General features: G+C 42.6%; 1 protein-coding gene across 6 annotated transcripts in view; it reads right to left on the bottom strand.

Moving 5' to 3' along the window:
• Positions 1 to 3,314: 3,314 nt before the first annotated feature.
• Positions 3,315 to 25,374, bottom strand: part of LOC140729726 (paired box protein Pax-6) — a 44,688-nt gene continuing 22,628 nt past the window's right edge. For 4 of the 6 annotated variants that reach the window (XM_073049839.1, XM_073049842.1, XM_073049840.1 and 1 more), the window contains exons 8-12: positions 18,230 to 18,388; positions 12,222 to 12,304; positions 9,981 to 10,131; positions 7,004 to 7,369; positions 3,315 to 5,351 (exon numbers count right to left, since the gene is read on the bottom strand). In XM_073049839.1, coding sequence (XP_072905940.1) covers positions 5,266 to 5,351; positions 7,004 to 7,369; positions 9,981 to 10,131; positions 12,222 to 12,304; positions 18,230 to 18,388 — 845 coding nt within the window. In that variant the 3' untranslated portion in view covers positions 3,315 to 5,265. The remainder of the gene's footprint in view (positions 5,352 to 7,003; positions 7,370 to 9,980; positions 10,132 to 12,221; positions 12,305 to 18,229; positions 18,389 to 25,374) is intronic. The other 2 variants (XM_073049844.1, XM_073049845.1) reach the window with 1 other exon arrangement.

The raw sequence follows: 25,374 nt of genomic DNA, 5'->3' as shown, positions 1-25,374 counted from the left end.
CCTATGTCTTGTGATCTTTCTTGCACTTGATCTATATCTTAACAAATAACTAATCTTTCAGCCAATATTATTATTCCAGTCATTATCATAGGACTGTTTGTGGAGACCTTGTTGAGAAGTACAGTTCTAAAGCACCTAATTATCTGTAAATCTGTAAACTGTAATATTTATGATATCAATGTAAGTCTTTTCAAGCTAAAGCCAACATCTATCTTCTGGGAATATTTAACATACTGTATCTAAGAGTCCATATTGACCCGAGGAGAACTTCAGTAATAGTGTAAAAGTCTAGGATCCGAGCAGCCATTTTTGTTAATTGTAGACTCATGGAGTACTTTGGCACAGAAACAGCACCTTCTGCCCATCTAGTCCATGCCGCACTATTAAGCTACCCAGTCCAGTTGACCCTCCCGTCCATGCACCTATCCAAATTTCTCTTGTATGTTGGAATGGAACCTGCATCCACCATTTCCGCTGACAGCTGGTTCCACACTCTGAGGAATGCCCGAATTTTAATCCCATTAAGAATTCTCAGGAAGCCAGGCTGATCATGACCATTTTAATAGGGCAACACTAAAATACAAATGGCAGGTCTGCTGAAGGGTCTCGGCCAAAACATTCACCTCTATCGACGCTGCCTGGCCTCCTTAGCATTTTGTCTGTGTGTTGCTCTGCTAAAGACGGGAAATTAAGAGGATAAATTCATTGAGACGCCGTCCTGTGCTAAATGACCTGATCAGTCGAGTCGAGTACGATGTTCAGCTAAGGGGTTGTGTATTGGTGGGTCCACGAGTGACTGGAGAGGCCGATCCGGGAACCATATAGTGCGGGCCGTTGTGAACAAGAGTAAGTGGTGACTGTGGCTGTAGTGGATATTAATGGACGCAAAATGAGGGATGTGCCCATGTTGACAGGAGTCCGAAACCAAAGGGTGCACTACCATCCTCATCCCTCAAACTCCAATTTCTCAAGCAAAGACTCCCACGCCCCTTGGATTCAGACGGGAATTTTAAACCGCTTCACACTTGCAGTCCATATATAGTTATGTCAAATATTGGATCGATATCTGGAGAATATGCAACGCGAAAGATGTATTCAAATCGGAAGCAGAGTTAAACCCAGGATGAAAAGGGTAACATTTCCATTAATATTTAGCAGGCATGCTACATTTTTTAAAGTGGCCTGTTATTTTTAATATTACATAGATAGCCTGATAGAAAGAGGAAGGAGTCCTCTTTAGAGTACTCCCGCCCAAAGGGGAACCAAGTTAACACTACAAACGAAAACTGGAATTGCTGTATGTAATGTCGGAATCTGCCGCGGGGACAGAGCGAGACAAAAACCGGTTAACCAAAGATCCTTCAGAAATGTTGCTCATGAGACTTCAGTAATATTTCCTGACCCATTGTGTGCTTTTCAACATCGTTTCTGTTTATTTTAGATTTCCAACTCAGCAGAATTTTGTTTGTTACTTTAATGGTCGTGGCATTTTCTACCCCGGGCCTCCTGTGACGCAGGAAATCTTAGATGTGTTTCCGTTTAATGATTATTTCTCCTCTGTGCGGTTCGAATAAAAAGGCATATTTCATGAAAGGTCGAGTAAGGACCACAGGCCGTGCAAGAGAAAGTTTATAGACATTACTTTACTTTGGATTAGAAAGCGTTATCAAAATGAAACCATTATGCTAAATTCTGTCAAGACCTATTCTCTGGATTCCAATTATTTCCCCATCAATGTTGCAGTTTCAGTGTAAACATGACGCTTATCTTACCATGGGGGCGGCGCGGTAGCGTAACGCTTCACAGTACCAGTGAACCGGGTTCAATTCCCGCCGTGTCCGTAAGGAGTTTGTATGTTCTCCCCATGACCTCATTGGTTTCCTCCGGCTGCCCCGGTTTTCTCCCACATCCCAAAGACCAGTAGGTTAATTGGGTGTATTTGGGCGGCGCGGGCTCGTTGGGTCGGGAGGGCGTGTTACCGTGCTGTATCTCTAAAAATTTTTTAAAACGCGGTACGTTTTGTGCCCCTTTTAAAATTAGTCTGGTGTTTAAATAAAAGCCCAACTTACTCTTAGCTACGTCGTAGATTTCCAGTTCCTACTACATTAAATTAGCAGTAAGAAAAAAAGAGACGATTTACCATAAAGAAGGTATAGAAGCTGAGGTAGTCATTTGGGCGATAGTTATCCCGTTGTTACTGTATTTAGAGTTCTGTTGTCGCCCACTATATCAACAGATCTGAAAAACACTGCCAACTAACGCTGGGTTCATGGCAAATTAGCTTCGCGCCTGGAGATGTGATCTTCATTAAATGCGCGAGGATGGGAGTCGTGGAATTTGTTGCTAAGTCAAGCAGGTGCGAAATAGAGTACTTGCGGAATTTAATTTGTGTTTGGTTAGTGCAAATTCAACCACCTCGTGAAAGGGATGTCACATCGCTTGGCTTCAATGGCCTTGAACAAATCTTGCACGGGAAGCCCGAGTTATTCTTCAAATTTCTGCAAACTTCGTGTTATTTACTCTATATTAAAATGTGAAGGCAAAGCTACACCTTACTTCTCAGTAACCTCGAGATATCACGGTAATAATTCGGGTGGGTAGATTTTGTCGAATATGCTCCATTATTACGAGTGCTTCTCAGGAGAGGTTCTGAAGATGCTGGAAACCCACAGCAATGCTCCCAAAATGCTGGAGAAACTCAGCAGGGCAGCGAGCATCTTTGGAGAGGAATGAACAGTCCACGTTTCGGGCCGAGACCCTTCATCGTATTCGAAACGTCGCCTGTATATTCCTCTCCATAGATACTGCCGGACTCGCTGAGTTCCTCCAGCACTTTGTGTGTGTTAATCTTTTACCTCAGCAATCTCAGTCGATATATCCAGATACAAGAAAAAGCCATAGAGCCTACACCTTTCCATTTGAAGCATTTTTGACTTGCCTTATAACCCCCCCTCCAACCGCCTCGGCCCCCTATACATACATGCCTTTCCAATATTAGTCAATCAATCTAACTTTAAATGTTACACTTTATTTACATCAATAATTCTAAAGGAGAAAGTTTCCGACCCTTTTACATCCTTAGAGATAATGACGTGTTTGACTATATACTTCAAACTAGAGCATGACTATCATTCCGCCTTTCCATTTAGCGCTCGGATTAATAATTCATTGGCTAATGGAAAATTACAGGGAGGAAATTTGCTCAATCCGCCTATTTTCGTCCATTTGAGTACTTGTCCGTGTTTCTACGCAACGGCTAGGACTGCAGCAACAGATGACGTCAGCTACTACATAAAGAACGACATTATTCATAATGATAATTTAGGGGTGTCACCCTTCAATCGACATTTTAATACGTACAAAATATGTACATTTTTACACTTTTTCTGCTAGTAGCTGTTTTCTGTATAAACAACAAAAATTACAGTGTTTAAGCCAGAACTAAAAAAAATGCTTACCGCATCTACAATGTGAATATCACCAATTACATTTAACAACTCAGCCATCCAAGAATGGTTAAAAGTCTAATGACATGTACGATCATTTTAGGAATTCCATGATATATTCATTAACATAGCACGTATTTACTCTCCATAAAAAAAAGAAATTGTTGGCTAAACAAGTAAAGGTAGTTTATCCAAAGTAAGCGATTGGTTCACCATAAACCCAAAGACTATCTCCCTCTGAATTTGGTCAGTGGCCACTTTATTAGGTACAGGAGAGAAACCCGGTGTGGTCTCCTGCCTCTAGAGCCCATTCATTTCAAGGTTCGACATGCTGTGCGTTCACAGATCCTCGTCTGCACACCACGGTGGTAATGTGTGCGTGTTTTTTTTTTGAGTTACTGTCACCTTCCTGTCAGCTTGAACCAGTCTGGCCATTCTCCTCTGATCTCTCTCATTAACGAGACATTTTCACCCACAGAACTGCCGCTCACTGAAATTTGTGTCTCGTTTTCGCACCGTTCTCTGTAAACTCTAGAGATTGTCATGTATGAAAATCCCGGGAGATCAGCAGATTCTGAGATACTCAAACCACCCCGTCTGGCACCAACAAGCAAAGCCACGTAGATCACGTTTCTTCCCCATTCTGATGTTTGGGCTGAACAACATCTGAACCTCTTGACCCAGTCTGCATGCTTTTGTGCACTGAGCTGCTGCCACATGATTGGCTGAACAGATATTTGCATTAACAAGCAGGTGTGCAGGTGTACCTAATAAAGTGGCCGCTGTGTGCATTAATAAAAGAAATTAACACAATACTGTGTTTAAAAGGAGGCGGGCGTAACTGAAATGTATGCTTTGGTATGTCTTGGAGATCATTCTGCAATGAAGCTTTGATATGCAATCAAATGTAACTGAAACACTTAATGTTGTAAAACTCTTTATAACCAGTTTAATTCTGTATGAAACATCGTTTCACTTGCACGAAATAAACTTTGAACGTGACTGCTACCTATATACAAATATCAGAACAACTATCTTTACACGGAGTTAACGCAGAAAAACAGAAAGTTGTTGACTATCATGATACATGGTTGTAAATGATCTCTAGCGTATTCAGGTGACTATAAATGAAATTAACTTTATTATAGAAATCATTCTGGGAGATTTCTAGGGAAGACAAATACTTACATTTCGACATAACAAATTGGATTATATCGAAGACACAATCTACCTTTATCTACCAAATTGTCCACTTCCTTGGAGTTCTGTTGCCTTTGCACACAAACTTAGCTGTCAACGACCTTGGGCAAATCCAAACAGATAGAGTTCGCTTATACACAACTATGATGGCTTCCCTTGCCCCACCCAACCCTCCCCTCCCCCTCCCATACCCAAAATAAAATTGACCAATATTTAGTGTACGAGTTGGTAACATCGAAGTCCAGAAGTCTAGAAACGTAGCAACGTAGTGGTAGAAGCACTAGATAGCGGTCTTAACTGGTGACTGCTATGTTGACCATGACGTCCTGTAATCTTCCCGTGACCTACGTGTACCATCGAGTTCAAGTTGTTCTGGTTTGAAACATACAGAAATGCCCATTTACAAATAATACACCGAGTGAAGAATTTCGGGGGCGGGGGGACAATAAGACGTTTGTTCCGCTGACTTTACACGTCTGGCAGGAGACGTCCCACGATTAACTCTTCTCAAAGTGGGTGTATCGGTCGTAGTCCCAGAACAAAGATACCTTCAGAGTCTCCTCTCGGAAACAAATACTGCTGGGGTCCGACTCTCCACAGACTCTGTCCACTCTCCCCTTTACTGCAGTCGGGGCCAGTACTGAGACATGTCCGGTTCGCTTCCCGGCACCTGAACGGGTACTGAGACGCCAGGGGAAATAAGTCCTGTAGATATCAGAATCAGAATCAGAATCAGACTTTAATCGCCAAGTACCTATGCACATAATTACTTCCGGCAGATGTTGTCTCTCTGCTCATAACAATAATAATGATAAATATAAATGAAAATATAGATTATACATACAGGTAGTGCAATCCAAGTAATAGCCGACAGTTAACCGTCAAATCAAATCAAAGCTGTCGTTAAACTACACCGTCCAACAATAACAACAAAATAAAATCCTCTCAACTTTTTACTTTGCACGCGATGATTGTGTGTGTTTAAAAGAAAATCAATAACAACCATGTTGTTCGAAGGGATGATTTTGAAACCCCACAAAACAAAATCTTAAGAAAAACAGAAGTATTTATGTATTATTGATGCACCGTTAATTCCCCAAATAATTCCACAAAAAAAAACATAACTTGTTTATTATCTGACTCGAGTGTGCGAGTCCTCGGAGGACTAAAGATAATAATGTTTGCTGCGTTAGGTTACAATTTTGGCGCTATTTTAAGTAACAGACTTACAATTAACCCGGGACTTCGACACACTTTATTCTTTTTACCATACAACAGAAACCCTGGAACATTTCAAGTTCCTTCGCTTTAACTTCTAATGTCGCTAAAGGACGTTGCCAGAACTGACTATCATACTTTGCTCTTAAATAAAAATGTTGTGGTACCTCCGATTTTAACTAACAATGTGATCCGTTTGGAACCACGCCAGACACATCTCGGTTGTGATCATTAGTAACTGTACTTTTTAATTTAAAACACAAATATTAATGAGCGGGAAAGATTAAGATTTCCCCTCTTCTTCTATTCCCCACTCTGATCTTTTACTTCTTCTCACCTGCCTATCACTTCCCCCTGGGTCCCCTCCTCCTTCCCTTTCTCCTATGGTCCACTCTCCTCTCCTATCAGATTCCTTCCTCTCCAGCCCTTTATCTTTCCCACCCACCTGGCCTCATCTATCACCTTCTAGCGATCCTCTTTCCCCTCCCCCCACCTTTTCAGTCTGGGAGCTTCTCCTTCCTTTCCAGTCCCGAAGAAGTGTCTCGACCCCAAACGTCGACTACCTATTCGTTTCCATAGATGCTGTCTGATCTGCTGAGTTCCTCCAGCATTTTGTGTGTGTTGGTAGTGGATTTCCAGCATCTGCAGACTTTCTGGTGTTTAAGATTAATGGGATCAAGTAAAATTGTTAGGAGAAATAACTCAAGTTGAGATTTGTTCAAAATCTTTTTTGAGAAGGGATCCCCACCATCCAGGGCATGCCATCTTCTCATTACTACCATCAAAGAGGAGGTACAGAAGTTTGAAGACACACACTCAACAATTTGGGAACAGTTGTGCCCCCTCTGGCATCAGATTTCTGAGTGGTCCATGAACCCATAGCACCACCAGACTATTTTGTTCTCTTTTTCGGCTACCTATTTTTTATTTATTAACATAACCTATAGTACTTTGTGTAGGTATTACACTGTACTGGTGCTGCAAAACAACACATTTCACGACATCTATCCGTGATAATAAACCCGTTTCTGATTCACTGAGAAGTGGGGAGGCAAAGCAACAATCTCTTAGAATTTCACCACAAGTATTTCCGGGCCGGGGCTACCGGGGATTTTTGGTAGTTGTTACTAGAGTCTTACCTGTGGACGTGGCGCCTGAAGTGCCCATGCTCTGGGGGTTCATATGTGTCTGCATGTGAGGCGGCGTGTACGTGTCATAGCTGCGTCCGTTGACTGACGGGCTGGTGGGCAGCATACAGGAGTATGACGGCGTTTGGCTGGACACTGGCGACTTTTCGAAAAATAAATGGAAAACACAAGATCCGTTTGTGCATGCCGTAGAGAAAGCATTTAATGGCTCTTGACTCTGTTTGTTCTGCTCCATACTTACTTGCATAGACAGGTTGTTTGCCATGCTGAAACTGGGCATTGGTGGCAGCGCGCTGTAAGTGTTTGTCAGGGAGGTGTCTGCCCGCCCCAGCATTGCGCCTGTGGCAAAGGAGGAAACTGCACACGGAAGAAGAGAAACCATGTTAGAGGTGGGATACATTTTGAGGCACATCTTGAAGTAAGCATCCAGCACATGAATTAAATTAACATGCTGATTCAAAGGGAAAGGAGCTGTTGATAGGCCTAGCCCTGTCACTAATTCTTGGGGTCTTTTCGCTCATCCGTTGTTCTGTTCCCCAGCCCAACCACCAGCAGTGTCCCACCACAGACTCTTCTTTCCATCTCCCTTCCAGAGCGAGACATTTGTCTGAAGAACTGTATTTAACTGCCTCGGTTCCAAAAAGAAAACTAACTGAATTTACCTCACAGGGATCAAACTACAGTGCTAAAACTTGTTTTGGTAACTTCCAGTTGACCTGCAGTCTCCTGGGTGAATGGTATCCTGGGGGAGAGTTTCACTTCTGTGAGGTTTCCCCTTGCAATCTCCCTCACTGGAATTTTAACCACCCCTCTCCATCCACCACCACTGTTCCATCCCTCCCAGCCTTGCATCTTTGGTTCCTTGTCTACCGCAGAAAAGCCTTGCTGAACATCAACTCTGATGGTCTTCGGGGAACTTAGTGGTAGTCGCCTGAAAGCTCAGGCCCATTCTCCTCATTCAACAGCCCTCTGGTTTCTAGTTGAAGCTGTCCTTGAGTCTGGTGGTTTGTGGTCTCAAACTTTTTTATAGGGGAAAAGAGAGGTGAGAGGGACCCTTGATTCTGTGGCTGGTTTACCAAGACAACAGGAAATGCAGATGAAATTAAATGGAGGGGAGGTTAATTAACATTATCTAATCATATGAGGTAATATTAAATGGAATAAAATCTCTGGAAATTCCATATGATATGTAAACTGGTAAAATCAACATGACTCGCAATGTGTCAGAGAGGCTGAGTGATGAAGAGCCCACTGGATTTAGCTACTGAGTCGTGGCAGGAAGGGGAGGCGGCTTCTCCAACACATTGCAGGTAATACAGATTTTGCCCGCCCATGTGTCACATAGAATTTGGATAGATCTTATTTTATTTAATATTACTTCACATACACGGTTTGTAAAAAACCTCCCCTCCATAAACTCCATCTACACTTCCTGCTGCCTCAGTAAAGCAGATAAGATAATCAATATTCCCATTCACCTAGGTCATCTTCTCTCCTCCCTTCTCCCACTGGGCAAAAGATATAAAAAAGCTTGAGAGGAGAAATCAAGGGCAACTTCTATCCAGTCATTATTAGACTCTTCAATGGACTTCTCATAGGCTAAATGATGAACTCTTAATCGCCCAATCTACCTCGCAGTGGTCCTTGCTCTTGATATGTCTACGTGCACGGCACTTTCTCTGTAACTGCCACACTATATGCACCATTCTGTATTTTATTCACCTCGTGTACTTATGTATGGCATGGTCTGTCTAGAGAGATTCAGCATTATTTGTCACATGTACATCGAAACATACAGTGAAATGCATCATTTGCATCAACGACCAACACAGTGGGAATATGTACAGAAATGTCACCAGGCTTCCAGCACCAACATAGCATCCCCACAACTTAGCTCGCAAAACAAAAGCTTTTCACTGTATCTCAATAATAAACCAATTCCTATACCAGGTGGAACTAATACCAATTACTTTAATTGAAATGCTCTGCCTCCTTGTTAAAGAGACCCCTGGCACAACACATTGGGAAGTTATTAGCTGTATCGGAATGTTTCCCATTATCCAGAGCCAACTAAAGCTACAATTCCATGTTGTACATATTTCTTTTCCTATGATGCCCTCAGGGGGTCTAGGGAGAAATGGACCACAAAAGCAGATAACACTTTACCATGCTTTTTCCTTATAATCGCTGTACTTCTCGGATCCCGGGGAATCATAAATACAGGATCTAGTTAATTTTTGAGGAGTGATTGATGGCTCTGGGCCTTTATCTCTGGAGTTTAGAAGAATGAGGGGGGATCTCATTGAAACCTATTGAATAGCCTAGATAACGTGGACTTGGAAAGGATGCTTCCTATAGTGGATGAGTCTAAGACCAAAGGGAACATCCTCAGAATAGAGGGACATTCACTTAGAACAGAGATAAGAAGGAATTTCTTTAGGTAGTGGAATTTATTGACACAGACGTCTGTGGAAGCCAAGTCGTTGGATATATTTAAAGTGGAATTTGAAAGGTTCTTGATTAGCCAGGTTAATGATCAAAGGTTATGGGGAAAAGGCTGGAGAATGGGGTTGAGAGGGATAATAAACCAGCCATAGCAGAATGGCAGAGCAGACTCAATGGGCTGAATGGCCTAATTCTGCTCCAGTGTCTTATGATTTTATGGTTTGAGTACTTGATTACAAATGTGGGTGCAAGCATACATTTCTCCACCCAGAATCTTTACATTAATTGTGCATCAATTTGCCAGTCAATAACACATTAGTGCTTCTTACAGCCGTGGGAAACACTGGTAATGCTAAACTCACTGGTTCTTGATTCATTCCCTCCCTGATGACAAATTTTGAATGTTTTCAGGATCTGGATAATTGATGATGTGGTGGTTTTAGACAATGGTGCTACAGACGGCTTTGTCTATTACTGCACAGCCTGAATTAACCTATGGATTTAAGGTGGCTTTTGTCCTCACCAGGGGTCGTGGGCTGTGGGATGGGCTGGTAAACACTGGTGCTGAAACTGCTGCTGATGGGAATGTGGCTTGGGGTGTTGCTGGCTTGACGCCTCTGATTCCTCAATTTTTCCTCTCGTCTCCATTTCGCTCGTCTGTTTGAGAACCAGACCTGAAACACAAAATGGAAAGGAAATACTAATGAAAATATGAAAAGAAAGTACTTCTTTCATGAACACAAGAGATTCTGCAGATCTGGAAATCGAGAGCAACACACAAAGTTATGGAGAAACTCAGCAGGTCAGGCAGCATTTATGGAGGGGAAGAAAGAGTTGATGTTTCTGCCCAAGACCCTTCGTCAGGATTGGAAAGGAAGGGGGCAGAAGCCAGAAGAAGGTGGTGCGGGAAGGGGAGGACTATGTGCTGGCAATGGTAAGGACTGAAGGAGGAATCTAATCAGAGTGGAGAGTGGACTGTGGGAGAAAGGGATGCTTTAGGAATAAAGGAGGACCACAACTTGTCGTGGTTTGGAGGATAGCTTGCCTTAATGACCCAGAGAGCTATGTTGGCCAGAGTCTGGGCTTTATGCCTTGGTTCTTGGTAGGGCCATCCATGCCAAACAGGTCAAAGGGCGGAGGACAAAGTGCTCCACTGGTCCTCCAGGTTTGGGGATTCAGCTCAGTTCTAATAACCCTGACTGGTCAAACAAAACTGCTACCATAACAGCAATGAAGGATCCTTCTACATCTGAGTGGCCGAGGACAGACAGAGATGGAGGACCTTCATCTAAATGCCAGCAGTTTAATGGCCAGTAAAATAAAAGCTCCCACATACAGCAACGTTATAGCCACATGTGACATTTTACTTGAGGAATAGTTGCAGAACAAAACACAAGGGAGCCTCTCCTAATCGATTTTAAAAATGATGGGATGGAATCTTTCATGTGTACCTCATAAAATAAAATATAAAGTGATGGACACAAGCAGCTAGGACTCAGTCATTACATGAGATCACAAACACAAGAGAATCTGCAGGTGCTGGAAATCCAAAGCAACATCCACAAAATGCTGAAGGAACTTAGCAGGTCAGGCAGCAACTACAGATGAACAGTGAATGTTTCGAGCCAAGACCCTTCGTCAGGAAGTCATGGAGACACTTAGCAAGTCAGGCAGCATCAGTGGTGAGAGTAAGTGAGTTAATGCTGCAGGTCTGTGACATTTCATAGTGGAACCTTTTATGTCAGATTTACTGCATCTGCCATATTTCCCTTATGCACCATGTTTGTATGCCCCCATTCAGAGGAGGTGCTTCTAGCAGTACCGCACCCCTACAGAACTGCATCAGAAGCTAGACTTGCTAGTTTGCATTGTCCTCTTTTGAAGGCTTAAGCCTTCTAAGAATAATTTGCCTTTGCTGCCAATTAAGCCGCAAATGGCCTGAATGCAACAATCCAAAAAACAAACTCAAGAGCTTCTGCAGATGCTGGAAACCCAGAGCAACTCACAAAAAAAGCTGGAGGAACTCAACAGGTCAAGCAGCATCTACGGAGAGGAATAAACAGTTGATGTTGTTGGATAGACCCTTCATCAGGACTGAAAAATCATTGCAAGTAGGTGAAAAGAACATGTTCTTCAAACAAATTCTAAATCACGGGTTTTCGAATATCCATAATTGGATCTCTGTCATGATCTCCACTCTAAAACAGAATGGGACTGAGATCTTCACTCTGCATTCTCACCAAGTGGAAGAATTGGTTGAGTGAGTTTTCTCTCTGGAGTAAAGGAGGATACAAGATGATACGAGTCATAAATCGAGGAAACAGCCAGAAACTTTTTCCCATGGTGGAAATGGCTAATGTGAGGGAGCATAATTTTAAAGTGATTGGTGGAAAGTATAGGGAAGATGTGAGAGGTAAGTTTTTCACACAGAGAGTGGTGGGAGCATGGAACACACTGCCAGGGACGGAACTAGAGACAAATCTCTTAGATAACCACATGGATGACAGAAAAACAAAAGGCTACATGGGCGGGAAGGCTTAGATTGTTTAAGATAAAAGTTTGGCATAACATCAAGGGCCAAAAGCTATAATGTTCTATGTTCTAATTGCATTTTTTGGCTCAATCACTGGCAAATATTGTCACCACAATTGAGAAATTACTGAACTTATTACATTCATCTAGTTTCAGCCATGCCAACAATCGCCCGTATAATGCAGTCTGTCTAACAGACTGGTTCACAGTTAGAAATGGAGACTTGGTTTACCTGTATCCTAGCTTCAGGTAGATCAATTTTGGCTGCTAATCGTTCTCTGGCGAACACATCAGGATAATGAGTTCTTTCAAATTCTAGAAAAAGAATGTTTTGTTCATTTATATATCTCATCAAAATATGTACAAATATGATCATTCAGTTATGTAGGAGCAGTTGGCCATATGGCCTTCAACACTACACTGCCATTTAATAAAGTAATGATTGGTCCGATTCTACCCTCAACTCCACATTCCCATCCGCCTCCATCAACCTTCAACTCCTTCCCAATCAGAGATCTGTACAATTCTGCCTTAAAATGTACACTCAGTGGTCACTTTATTAGGTACCCCTGTATACCTGCTTGTTAATGCAAATATCTAATCAGCCAGTCATGTGGCAGCAACTCAATGCATAAAACCTTGCAGACATGGTCAAGAGGTTCAGTTGTTGTTCAGACCAAACATCAGAATGGGGAAGGAATGTGATATAAATGACTTTGACCATGGAATACTTGTTGGTGCCAGATGGGGTGGATTGAGCATGTCAGAAACTGCTGATCTCCTGGAATTTTCACACACAACAGTCTCTAGAGTTTACAGAGAATGGTGTGAAACATCCAGGAAGCATCAGTTCTGAAGGAGAAAACTCCTTGTTAATGAGAAAGGTCAGGGGGAGAATGGCCAGACTGGTTCACACTGACAGGACAGTCACTCAAATAACCACGCATTACAACAGCAGTGTGCAGAAGAGCATCTCCGAATGTATAACACATCTAACCTTGAAGAGGATGGTCTATAGCAGCAGAAGACCACACTGGGTTCCAGTCCTTACTTAATAAAAGTGGCCACTAAGTGTATATTCAATGTTTCTTCTTCTATTATCCTTGGAGAAAAAGAGTTCCAAAGACTCATAAAAGATATCAATTCATTGGGATCTTAATTGGATGTCTCATTCTGAAATAATGATCCCAGTTCATGGTTTTCCCACAAGTGGAAACATCTGCACTTCATCTTCTTGTTAAGATGCTATTGTATCTTGTATGTTTCAATCAAGTCATCCCTCTGATATAAGCCTTACCTAACCAGCTTTTCTTCATGAGACAACCCAAGAATCAAATAAAGCTGGGGGTGGACACTTAGACACATGAATCTACAGAGAATGGAGGGATAGGTATCATACACAGGCAGAAGGGATGAGTTTAATATGGCATTGCGCTTGGCAGAGACAACTCATTGTCACTCTACAACTCATGTCTTCAGTGGTATTTGCCTAATTTGTTCTCCTTTGCACATTACTTGTTTGTCAGCCTTCATGCATAATTTTTCATAAACTGTATTGTATTTCTTTATTTTCTTATAAATACCTTGCAAGAAAATGAATCTTAGAGTAGTATGGGGTGCCCATAAGACATAGGAGCAGAATAGGGCCATTCAGCCCATCGAGTCTGCTCCACCATTCCATCATGGCTGATTTATTATCTCTCTCCAACCCATTCTCCTGCCTTCCCCCCGTAACCTTTGACACAGTAACTAATCAAGAACTTACCAGTCTCTGCTTTAAATATACCCAAAGGCTGTGGCAATGAATTCCACAAATTCACCATCCACTGGCTAAAGAAATTCTTCCTCATCTCTGTTCTAAGGGGATGTCCTTCTGTTCTGAGGTTGTGCCCTTTGGTCCTAGAGTCCATCACTATAGGAAACTTCCTCTCCACATCCACTCTATCTAGGCCTTTCAATATTCAATTGGTTTCAATGAGATGTCCCCCACCTGTTCTTCCGAACTCCAGCGATCAACTCAGAGCCATCAAACGCACTTTGATAATAAATTTACTTTGAACTTTGAACTTTGACATTTTGGGTCAAAGGGCCTGTTCCTGTGCTGAACTGTTCTATGTTCTATATTTGTTTTATGTACTCTCTCTTACTCTCATGCAGACATTCTCTAAGATCCTCTTTGTAATACTTTCTCGCACTTACTATTTCACTCTCGTTTACATACACACACTTCCACGGTCAGTGTTACATCGTGTTACCCACAAACGTGCACTCTCTTAAAAATTTCTCTCACACACTTACATGTAGTATCCAATTCCAATGCTTTCTCACCCATGAACTCACTCGCACACCACTCTCTCCATGGTGCTTTCATCTCACTCTTTTCTGCTCTGAGATGTAGCATTTTTATATCCACACGCAACAAGAAAAGGACAATATGCAAATTTGGGCTGTTCCTGAGACATAATATTTGCATAAGTAGCCTCCGACCTGACAGCGTGAACGTTAATTTCTTCAGCTTCCGGTAGTTTTCCCCCTGCCCCCTCCCTCTTCTTCAATTTCACACTCTGGCCTCTTACGTCTTCTTCTCGCCTGCCTATCATCTCCCTCTGGCACCCATCATCCTTTGCTTTTTCCCATAATCCACTCTCCTCCTATCAGATTCCTTCTTCTCCAGCCCTTCACCATTTCCACCCATCACCTCTCAGCTTCTTGCTTCATCGCACCCTTCCCTACCCACCTGGCTTCACCTATCACCTTCTAGAATGTACTCCTTCCCTAAACCCTGCCTGCTTATTCTGGCATCTTCCCCCTTCCTTTCCAGTCCTGATGTAGGGTCTTGGGCTGAAACATTGACTGTTTATTCATTTCCGTTGGTGCTTCCTAATCTGTTGAGTTCCTCCAGCATTTTCTGTGTTTTCATTTGCAAGATTGTTCAACAATGGTCACATCCGAAGAGAGTGCAAATACCTCAGTGCTGCTAGGTGATTGAATTCCCATGAACATTAAAGTCATAAAGCACAGAAACAGGCCCTTTGCCTCATCTGGCCTGTGCCGGCCAGGTCTACTGACTAATCCCGTCTACCTGCACCCAGATCGTAGCCTTCCAAGCCTCCCTCATCCATGTACCAGTCCAAATTTCTCTTCAATGTTACAATAGAACTGGCATCCACCACTTCTGCTGGCAGCCTATTCCACACTCGCACTACCCTCTGAGTGAAGAAATTCCCCCTCAGATTCCCCTTAAATATTTCATCTTTGACCCTAAGCCTGTAACCTCCGGTCTCAGCCTCAACCAAAAGGAAGGGGGCATGCCTGCAAGCATTCATATAACCGTATAACAATTACAGCACGGAAACAGGCCATCTCGGCCCTTCTAGTCCGTGCAGAATGCTTACTCTCACCAAGTCCCACTGGCCCGCACTCAGCCCATAACCCTTCATTCCTTTCCTGTCCATATACCTATCCAATTTTACTTTAAATGACAATACCGAACCTGCCTCTACCACTTCTACTGGAAGCTCATTCCACACAGCTACCACTCTCAGAGTAAAGAATTTCCCCCTCGTGTTACCCTTAAACTTTTCCCCCCTAACTTTTAACTCATGTCCTCTTGTTTGAATCTCCCCTACTCTCAATGGAAAAAGCCTATCCACGTCAACTCGATCTATCCCCCTCATTATTTTAAATACCTCTATCAAGTCCCCCCTCAACCTTCTACACTCCAAAGAATAAAGACCTAACTTGTTTAACCTTTCCCTGTAACTTAGGTGCTGAAACCCAGGTAACATTCTAATAAATCTTCTCTGTACTCTCTCTATTTTGTTGATATCTTTCCTATAATTTGGTGACCAGAACTGTACACAATACTCCAAATTTGGCCTTACCAATGCCTTGTACAATTTTAACATTACATCCCATCCCATATCCCCCATAATATCGTACACTACTATAAGACCTCCTCTCAGTTTTAACCTACAAGATCATAAGACATAGGAACAGAATTAGGCTACTTGGCCCATTGAGTCTGCTTCACCATTCCATCATTATTATCCATCTCAACCCCATTCTTCTAGCTTCTCCTCATAACCTTTGACACTCTTACTAATCAAGAACCAATCAACCTCTGCTTTAAATATACCTCATGACATGGCCTCCACAGTTGTCTGTGGCAATCAATTCCATGGATTCACCTTCCTTTGGCTAAAGAAATTCCTCCTCATCTCTGTTCTAAAGGGATGACCGTCTATTCTGAGGCTGCGCCCTCTAGTCCTAGACTGTAATACTGTTGGGAAACATTATCTCCAATAAAATAAAAATATTTGCTTTCAGTGAGATGCCCCACATTCTCCTAAACCCCAGCAAGTACAGGCCCAGAGTATTCATACACTCCTCACACGTTAACATTTCATGCCCAGGGTTGTTCTTGTAAACCTCCTCTGAACCCTTTCTAATGCCAGCACATCTTTTTTTAGATACGTGGCCCAAACTGCTCACAATACTTCAAGTGTGGTCAGGCCAATGTTTTATGAAGCCCTACCATAAGAATCTTGCTTTTATATTCTAGTCTTTTCAAAATGAATGCTAACATTGCATTTGCTTTCCTTACTGCCGAACCTATTCAATGCTTTCCTATAACTCAGTTCCTCACGTCCCGGCAACGTCCTTGTAGATTTTCTCTGCGCTGTACACAATTGAGGGGCAGTAACCATTAACAAGAAATTTCACTGGATCTGATATGTAAATATTGTGGCTGCAAAGGCCAGAGAATGGTCAGTTTTGCACAAGGAATGCCCCTTGGTAGATACTCCCTTGGGCATTTCTTCCTTTGTCCCCAGTGCCCGTGGCTGCAAGGTATACGTAAAGGTGCACTGCACTGAATCATCGCCAGCCGACTCACCATCAAGGACACATATACAGAAAATGCTAGGAACATCATGAAGGATCCCACCCACCCCAGCTCATGGACTGTTTGTCCCACTCCCATCAGGGAGGAGGCTACGTAGCATCCACACCAGGTCTACCCGTCACAAAACAGTTACATTCCCCAAGCAGTAAGGCTGATCAACACCTCCACCAACTAACCCACCCCTCCATACCCCCAGCCACAACTGCTTAATCATTTCCTGTTGGGGTCACCTTATGTACAGAAGCTACTATGCCTAGCATTATTTTATGGACATACAACCAGTCTAGGTGTATAAGCTATCTTATCTATTTATATTTATTGTGATTTATATTATCATTGTGTTCTTTAACTTATTGGGTTTTTTACTGTGCTGCGTCAGATCTGGAGTAACAAGTATTTAGTTCTTCCTTGTGTACTGAAAATGGCATTAACCAATCCTGAATCTTGCACATGACTGCACCTTCTAAACCTGCCACCTGCAGAATGGAACAGGATGGAAGTCTCACGTCCATGGGAACATCACCACTGAGTCTCATGCCACCCTGACATGGAAATACACTAGTGATTCTTCATCATTGTGGCTTCAAGCCCTTGTAATTTCCACCAATGGCAGGCATCGTGGTAGCGTAGTGTTTAGCATAACACTTCGCAGCACCAGCATTCACGGTTTGATTCCCACTGCTGTCTGTAAGGAGTTTGTACATTCTCCCTGTGACTCCACAGGCTTCCTCCTGGTGCTCTGGTTTCCTCCCACATTCCAAAGTCATACAGTATAGGTTAGGGTTAGTAAATTGTGGACATACTATGTTGGTGCTGGAAACATGGTGACACTTACAGGTGTTGGTCGTTGAAGCAAAATTACACATTCACTCTAGGTTTCATCGTACATGTGACAACTAAAGCCAATCCTTAATCTTAAATGAGAGGGTCTTCATTGGAGCTAAAGAAATAGAAATGGTGGTGGGTCATTTGGCCCTTGTACCTGCCCTGCCATTCAATAAGATCATGACAGACTTTCCTGCACAACTCCACACACCTTGATTCCCTTAAAGTCTGAAAACCTATCAAGCACTGCATGGATTGCAAAGTTGCCATCATCATTGCCTTCTCAGATGCAATTAGAGATGAACACTTGTCTGTATAGTAATACAAACATACTCTTATACACCCTCTCACTCTCTGTCACTCACACTCATTCTCTGCCTCACACACTATACCTCTGTTTTTCACTCTCATTCCTCCTCTCTCAATCACACTCACACACACATGAATCACACTTTCTCTCACACACACACAAACACACAATCACCCTGTGTTCCTCTCCTTAACTTTACCTTTCTCCAGAGCCTCGATCTGTTCCTGGGTGAAAGATGTTCTGTTTCGCTGTAGTTTCCTTTTCAGCTGAAGTCTCATCTGCGCCTCATCTGAATCATCGCTGTTGGAGTTGATGGAATTGGTATTTTCACCGCCTCCTTCCTGTTGCTGACAACCATCTGTATTAATAACGGAAGCAAGAATTAGTACCGTTTGGCTACTTCTGAGAGTAGTGTGCACATCGGTGTCAATAAAAACCTACAGCTTAAGGAACAGTTTATTTCATCAAGTGAAAATACTTCCGAAATGACATCTGTTTCCCGGGCTTTCTTTAATCATACATCACTGATTTGTTGCTTTACAGCAGCAGCACAACATAATACATAAAATATACCATAGATTATAATATGAAATATTATATAATATAAATGTCTAATATCACAAGGCGTGCATTGATGATGAGAGGATGTAGGTTCAAGGGTTTCGTGAGGGGTAAATTTTTTTACTCAGAGTGTCGTACATGCCTGGAATGCACTGCCTGATACGGTGTTAGAGGCAAATGCATGAGAGGCTTTGGATAGGCACATGGATGCAAGGAAGATGGAGGGATATGAACATGGTGTTGGTAGAAGGGATTAACGTTTTGGGTGTTTTTAATTTGCCTTTAGCTAGCTCAGTGCAACATTGTGGGCCACATGGCCTTTTCCCATGCTGTATTTTTCTATGTTCCATGTATATATCATTATATAAAAATTAAATATGTAGTGCAAAAGAAGAGCAAAAATTGTGAGGTAGTGTTCATCAGTTCATTGTCCATTCAGAAATCTGATGGAGGAGGAGAAGAAGCTGTTCCAAAACATTGAGTTATACCTCGTTGAATGATTCAGCTTATATCATCTAATCTTTTATGTTTTAAAGAGTGTGCTTCATTATATTCACTCAACTCTACTAAAATCGGACATTCTACTTCCAACCTAGACTAGATAAGCCAGATTCTATCCCACTCGTAACTAAACAACAAACAAATCATTAATAGGATTTGTTTTCATGAAGGTAACCTAAAATTGAAAGATGGGAACATCAAGCTGACATGGGTCATGTCTTTTGAGATTTTTGGATCATTCCTTGGGCCTACACGGGAACCATTGCATTCCCATGGGCCAAGAGGGTATCTGATTACCAGAACCAGGTGGAAATCCGCATGCAATGCTTGGCACAGACGCAGGGCAAAACTTCATTTTTTCATGTAGAACATACAGTACAGTACAGGCCATTTAGCCCACAATGGTGTGCCAACCTTTTAACCTACTCTACGATCAATCGAACCATTCCCTCCCACATAGCCCTCCATTTTCCTTTCATCCATTTGCTTAGCTAAGAGTCTCTTAAATATCTGCCTCTACCACCACCCTTAGCAGGGTGTTCCAGGCACCCACCATCCTCTGTGTAAGAAGCTTACCTCTGACATCCCTCTATATATTCAACCAATCACCTTAAAATTATGCCCCCTCATATTAGCCATTTCTGTACTGGGGAGAAGTATTTGGCTATCTACTCAATCTATGCCTCTTATTATCTTGTACATCCCTATGAAGTCACCTCTCATCCTCTGCTCCAAGGAGAAAAGCCCCAGCTTGTTCAACCTATTCTCATAAAACATGCTCTCTAATCTAGGCAGCATCCTGAAAAATCTCCTCTGTCTTTATGCATTTCACATCCTTCATATAATGAGGCAAACAAAAGTACTCCAAGTGTGGTCTAACCAGAGTATTATAGACCTGCAACTTTACCTTGAACTCATTCCGCTGACTAATGAAAGCTAACGCACCATATGCCTTCTTAGTCACCTGATCAACTTTCATGGCAAATTTGAAGGAATCTCTGGACACGGACCCCTCCACACTGCTAATAATCGTGCCATAAACCAAGTTATTAACAACTTAATACATTTAACATAGAAACTCCTATGGAGTTAGGAAGTAGCTGACCCACATTACCTTATTACAGTCTCTGCCACTGTGTTTGCAAAATCCTGACCTCCGTGGGAAGCACAGCCGCCAGTCCAACAGCAGTCTGATGAAAGCACTATTCCAATGGTCTGACATGATGAACTCTTGATCTCCCATTCAACTTCGTCAGTGCCTTTGTGTCAGGTCTGCTCCCACTGACAACTCCCAGCCTGCACATGCCAGTCCCCACCCAGCTAATAGGATTCGCCAGTCGCTCATTCCAGACTCATCACCTACAGCCTATTTTAACCCCAGTTCTCATCCACAGTCCTTGTTCACTCGTCGAACCTGCCCAGCCTCAACCAATTGCCCCCAGCTCTCACTCTCCCTGGCTAAAGTTCACCTGGTTGCCTGTTGTGCTTAGTATCTGCTCTTGTTTGTTTTGTAGCCCCTTGTGGCTTGTTACTTTATGGTCTATTATTAAAAGTTACCATTTGCTGTTAAATCGTCTCCCCTGCTCTGCTTTTGGGTGAAGCCTCCTCTACATTTCCTGACTTGTATGGCACGATCCGACTAAATGACACATTCTTTGCTGTATCTCATTTCATCATGAAGGATACCGCCCACCCCGCTCATGAACTGTTAGTCCCACTCCCATCAGAGAGAAAGCTACATAGCATCCACACCAGAACCACCAGATTCAAACACAGTTACTTTCCCCAAGCAGGAAGGCTGATCAACACCTCCACCCACCGACCCACCCCTCCACTCCCCCAACCACCACTGCTTCACCATTTCCTGTCAGTCACCTTATGTACAGACACTCCTGTGCCTCGAGTCACTTTAGGGACATACAATAAGTCTATGTGTATAAGTTATCTTATGTATTTAAATTATTTTGTTGGGGGGGGGGGGTCCTTATCCTCGTGCGTCTTTTTTTGTTGCTGCATCGGAGCCGGAGTAAAAATTATTTCGTTCTTCTTTACACTCGTGTAATGGAAATGACATTAAACAATCTTGAAACACACACAAAATGCTGGTGGAACACAGCAGGCCAGGCAGCATCTATAGGGAGAAGCACTGTCGACGTTTCGGGCCGAGACCCTTCGTCAGGAAGGAAGGGAAGGGTCTCGGCCCGAAACGCCGACAGTGCTTCTCCCTGTAGGTGCTGCCTGGCCTGCTGTGTTCCACCAGCATTTTGTGTGTGTTGCTTGAATTTCCAGCATCTGCAGATTTCCTCGTGTTTGCTTTTTAAACAATCTTGAATTTTGATTAGCAAATCAATTACCGATACATTTGAAACAACGGTCCGCTGGAGTTTCCTTCTCAAACTAGTGTATCCCGGTAATTATATTTCCAGTTTCAGTTATCGCCGGCAAACTTTTCTTCGCTAAGTTACCCACCCAGTTTATCGGCTGTACATTCCAGAAGTTCAAACTCCGGAATTTCTCTGTTCGTTTTTCTTAAGTAGAAGCTTTGCCTGAAAGCTCATAATCTTGGCCTCCAGCGGCTGAGCATGGCTACAATTATATTATCATTAATAACAGCCTATAATTTTCTTATATTTAGAATAAAGGACTGCTCGCTACTTGTGATACATAAGTACTTTTAAAAAAAGGAACTGAATTGTGACGAGCGCTGTAATAAATCTAGATCTTAACACTTTGGTTAACTGAAGCGGGGTCTAAAAGCTCAGGATGGTATTTGATTTTAATATGGCAGGGAGTAAAGATCTGAAGAAGTGTACGGTACTGAAGTGTATCTGTCAGCACGTACTTCAGATTATTAAACTCCTGCAACAAAGCGAGTACAACCCTGTAAACATATGTCAATATTACTGTTCAATGACATCTTTGCAAGGTTTATGAGATGACAATTTTCATATGATTCATGGTTGATCGAATCCTTTTAAAGCGCGATTGAGGCTGAAACTGCGAGAATTATTGTGTCACGTGTCCGTTGAAGTCAATCGTTTACGACTTTCGCCGATTTCCGCACAGTTCTTAATTAATTAAAAAAAAAGAAACCGCGCTGCTCTTCGACGTTTATACATAGCCTGTTAGGAATTCACAGAAATCCGTGCTACGCTGCCAAAGCAACTACATACATGTTCCGAAGGGTCAAAGAATTTGCCTTAAAATAGATATTGTATCGATGTTTTTGACCACCATATGGGCGGTTTTTAATGTCTTTTGCAGTGACCGCCAACACTTGAATCCCCTTTCAAGCGCACAATGCCAGCACAGAACGAAAATCATTTAAAGTCCCGGGCCAGAAGGTTGGCAAATGTTCGTGGGCAGAATTTTGAGAATAACAATCGCTGGTCATCGCGGGGCGGCAACAAAAGGATTCTCTTCGGGCGGGCAGTCCCCCTCGCATTGTCACACAAGCATCACAGTCAACAGACTCCTCAGTGAAGTATGTTAACCTTTGTGCGACACTGTCATTAATCACTGTCCTGTGAGCCGGACTGTTCAACCCTATTTACGGGTATACATTCTATAGAAGCAGGATCGGCGAAAGCATTTGAGAAACATCGGTATGAATGAGAGCCTATTTGTTAACGAGAAAAGAGGGAAAAAGGCGAATAGAAAATAAACTTTTACATATATTGTTACATCCTCCAAAACTCTTTTTTTTGCCTGCTGAGGAGGCTCGCCAGATGTTTTGGGTCGATTTCCGTAACCTCTGGACAACTCTACCCGATTCTAATCAATGCCTTTTTTATGTCTTCTTCTATGGATGTCATTTTCCCCGTTCAATGTCTGCAGTTACAACGTGTTGCGCCCGCACAACTTTCCTGGGCCAATTTGTGACTTAACGTGATTTCCCCCCCCCCCCCCCCCCCGCATACCATCGGCTGTGTGTTTCACATCTGCTCTGGTTATTTCTAAGCACAAGGGATTCTGGCAGAATCTACAGAATCTCTCGTGTTTACGCTTTGCTGCTCCACTACGAAGTCTCTTCTAGGGATGCCTGCCCTGAAGAAATCTAAATCTTCCCTTCCGACCGGAGTTCAGTGGGACCATCTCTCACAGCTCCCCCTCTGTGATCTCCGCTGCCCTCCGACTCTCCGACCATGTACCCACCCAGAGTCGCTACCACAGCCAGCTATCTTTCCTGGCACCTATCTAGTTCATCTTCCTTCCCGTCACCCCACCTTTTTATTCTGGCATTTTACGCCTTTACTACCCAGTCCTGATGAAGGGTCTCGGCCCGAAACATCGACTGTTTATTCCTCTCCACAGATGCTGCCTGACCTGGTGGGTTGATTTGAAGTTATTTCTCCCCCTTTTGCTTTCGTTCAGGGGGGATGACCGAAGATCTAGCCTTCCCTCGCCCTTCCCTAGAACTGGTTAGGGGAAGAACGCCCGTTGTCCTGCCTTGCTCTTTTCCACATTACAGACGCACTTCCTTCTTGTCGTTTCTAAACGCAATGCGAAAGCTGTGGGCTTTGAGTACTGTAAACCAAGTCTGATGAATCGTGGCGAATAACTGTAGTTAAAACTCAGATTAAAACATGATAACAACCGTCCCCAGTCCGAATTGAATGTAACATTTAAGCTTATATTGTCGCCGTATTTAACAAACAAAATCTACGTGCTATAAAGTAAGCGAACAGTGTTGTAGCTTTCCATACCGAGTTTATACTGTATTTGAATACAGGTGACGTAAGGCACAATAATATTGTCAATTCCTTCAGAAATAAACCGATTATTCTCGGTTGTCTTGGATATAAAGGGGGTACAGGAATTAAAATACACACACAGCAAACGACAGACAATTAAGTTATCTTTCTTTTATGTCTCTTTTTGGGGAGGGCGGTTTGAAATCTCCGAAAGACCCAATTCAATACCTCGGTCCCTGGTGCTGTTACTCCTGAGAGCTAATCCGTAGATAGAAGCATAAATGTGTGACCCATTATCCCACAGCCAGACCAACTGACGCTGGGGTTAGGATTTGTTTTTTACAATAAGGCTCTGGGAAATAAAATCTTTCCTTAGTTTCCCAGTGTCTTAATCATTCACGCGGAAAACACGCAAGAAGATAGCAAACGGATTGCGGCACTTTTCAGCGCAACAGCTCAGATGAGAAACACACCGGCTTTTAGTATAAACCTTGTGAAAGGGAAGTGTCTAAATCCTGTAGAAGGCTTTAGCCATATAAGAAAAAAAGATTAGAAAAAAACTGTCACAGCAATGCTTAAACCCTTAATTCGCCGGAGAATGTCGCAGTCCCTAGACTGAAGGATGGGGTTGATAGAGATGTCTCTCTTAAACTATTGTCAGATTCGATATTGCTATTATTTTTCCCTTCTGTCGGCTGACATAAGTGGTCTTGAAACCATATTCCTTCTATGAGATCTAACCCCTGACTTGTGCTTCGCATAATGGACTTTTAAAAACCTGCTCAAACATCCCGGCACGAGCACGATCTGAAGCACTAAGAAGTTGTGTGGATATTCTTAAAAGTCTCCTGCTTATTATTTGGGGCTACGTCTGCTGTATGTCGCTTTATTGGTCAAAGATCAGCTATCTAGAGAGGAATTATTCGTTAGAACCTGGGCATTAAAATAACCATTCCCACCCGTGTTCTGTATATTTAAAAGGAGGTATCGAATGAAATTAAGAACGTCTGTCCGTAATATTTCACGGATGGTTTGGCTAAATCAAATAACGAAGAAGCCTCGAACTCAACTTAAATTCGTTTGCAATTGGTTACCGTAATTCGTATCTAGAAAATAATATAACATCGGTATATATTTCGCATTTTAGCCTTTGGTTCTTTGGCCTTTCACAAAGCGCCTGGCAATGTAATGCCACAGACTATACCTCCATCAGATTATTGGAACAATTCGGATAACTTCCGATTACAACTATTTCGTTCCCCTTTACACCTGTGTGCTAGAAATGACATTAAGTAATATTAAATCTCCTGAATCTCGAATCTCCAATGGAACCAAATTGGCCAGAGGGATAATCTATAAAATATTTAACAAGCCGGAACTGAATCGAAGTAACTTTGGGTGAATTATTTCCATTTTCTGCTTATGTGTCTCATTTATTGCGGAAAAGAGGTCAGATTCAGAATTTCCTCGGATTATTTGGCGGACCCTGGTTCCTGCGGGAAAATGTGCTTTCAGGTTCCCTGTTGGCCTCGCAAGTTGCCCTTGCTAAAGGGAAGTTTCTGAACGAAATTGATCATGCGATTAAGAC

Source organism: Hemitrygon akajei, chromosome 6 (genome assembly GCF_048418815.1).
Source record: "Hemitrygon akajei chromosome 6, sHemAka1.3, whole genome shotgun sequence".
Taxonomy (NCBI): domain Eukaryota; kingdom Metazoa; phylum Chordata; class Chondrichthyes; order Myliobatiformes; family Dasyatidae; genus Hemitrygon; species Hemitrygon akajei.
The sequence above is the reverse complement of the archived record's forward strand: the minus strand, read 5'-3'. Positions and strand labels throughout refer to the sequence as shown.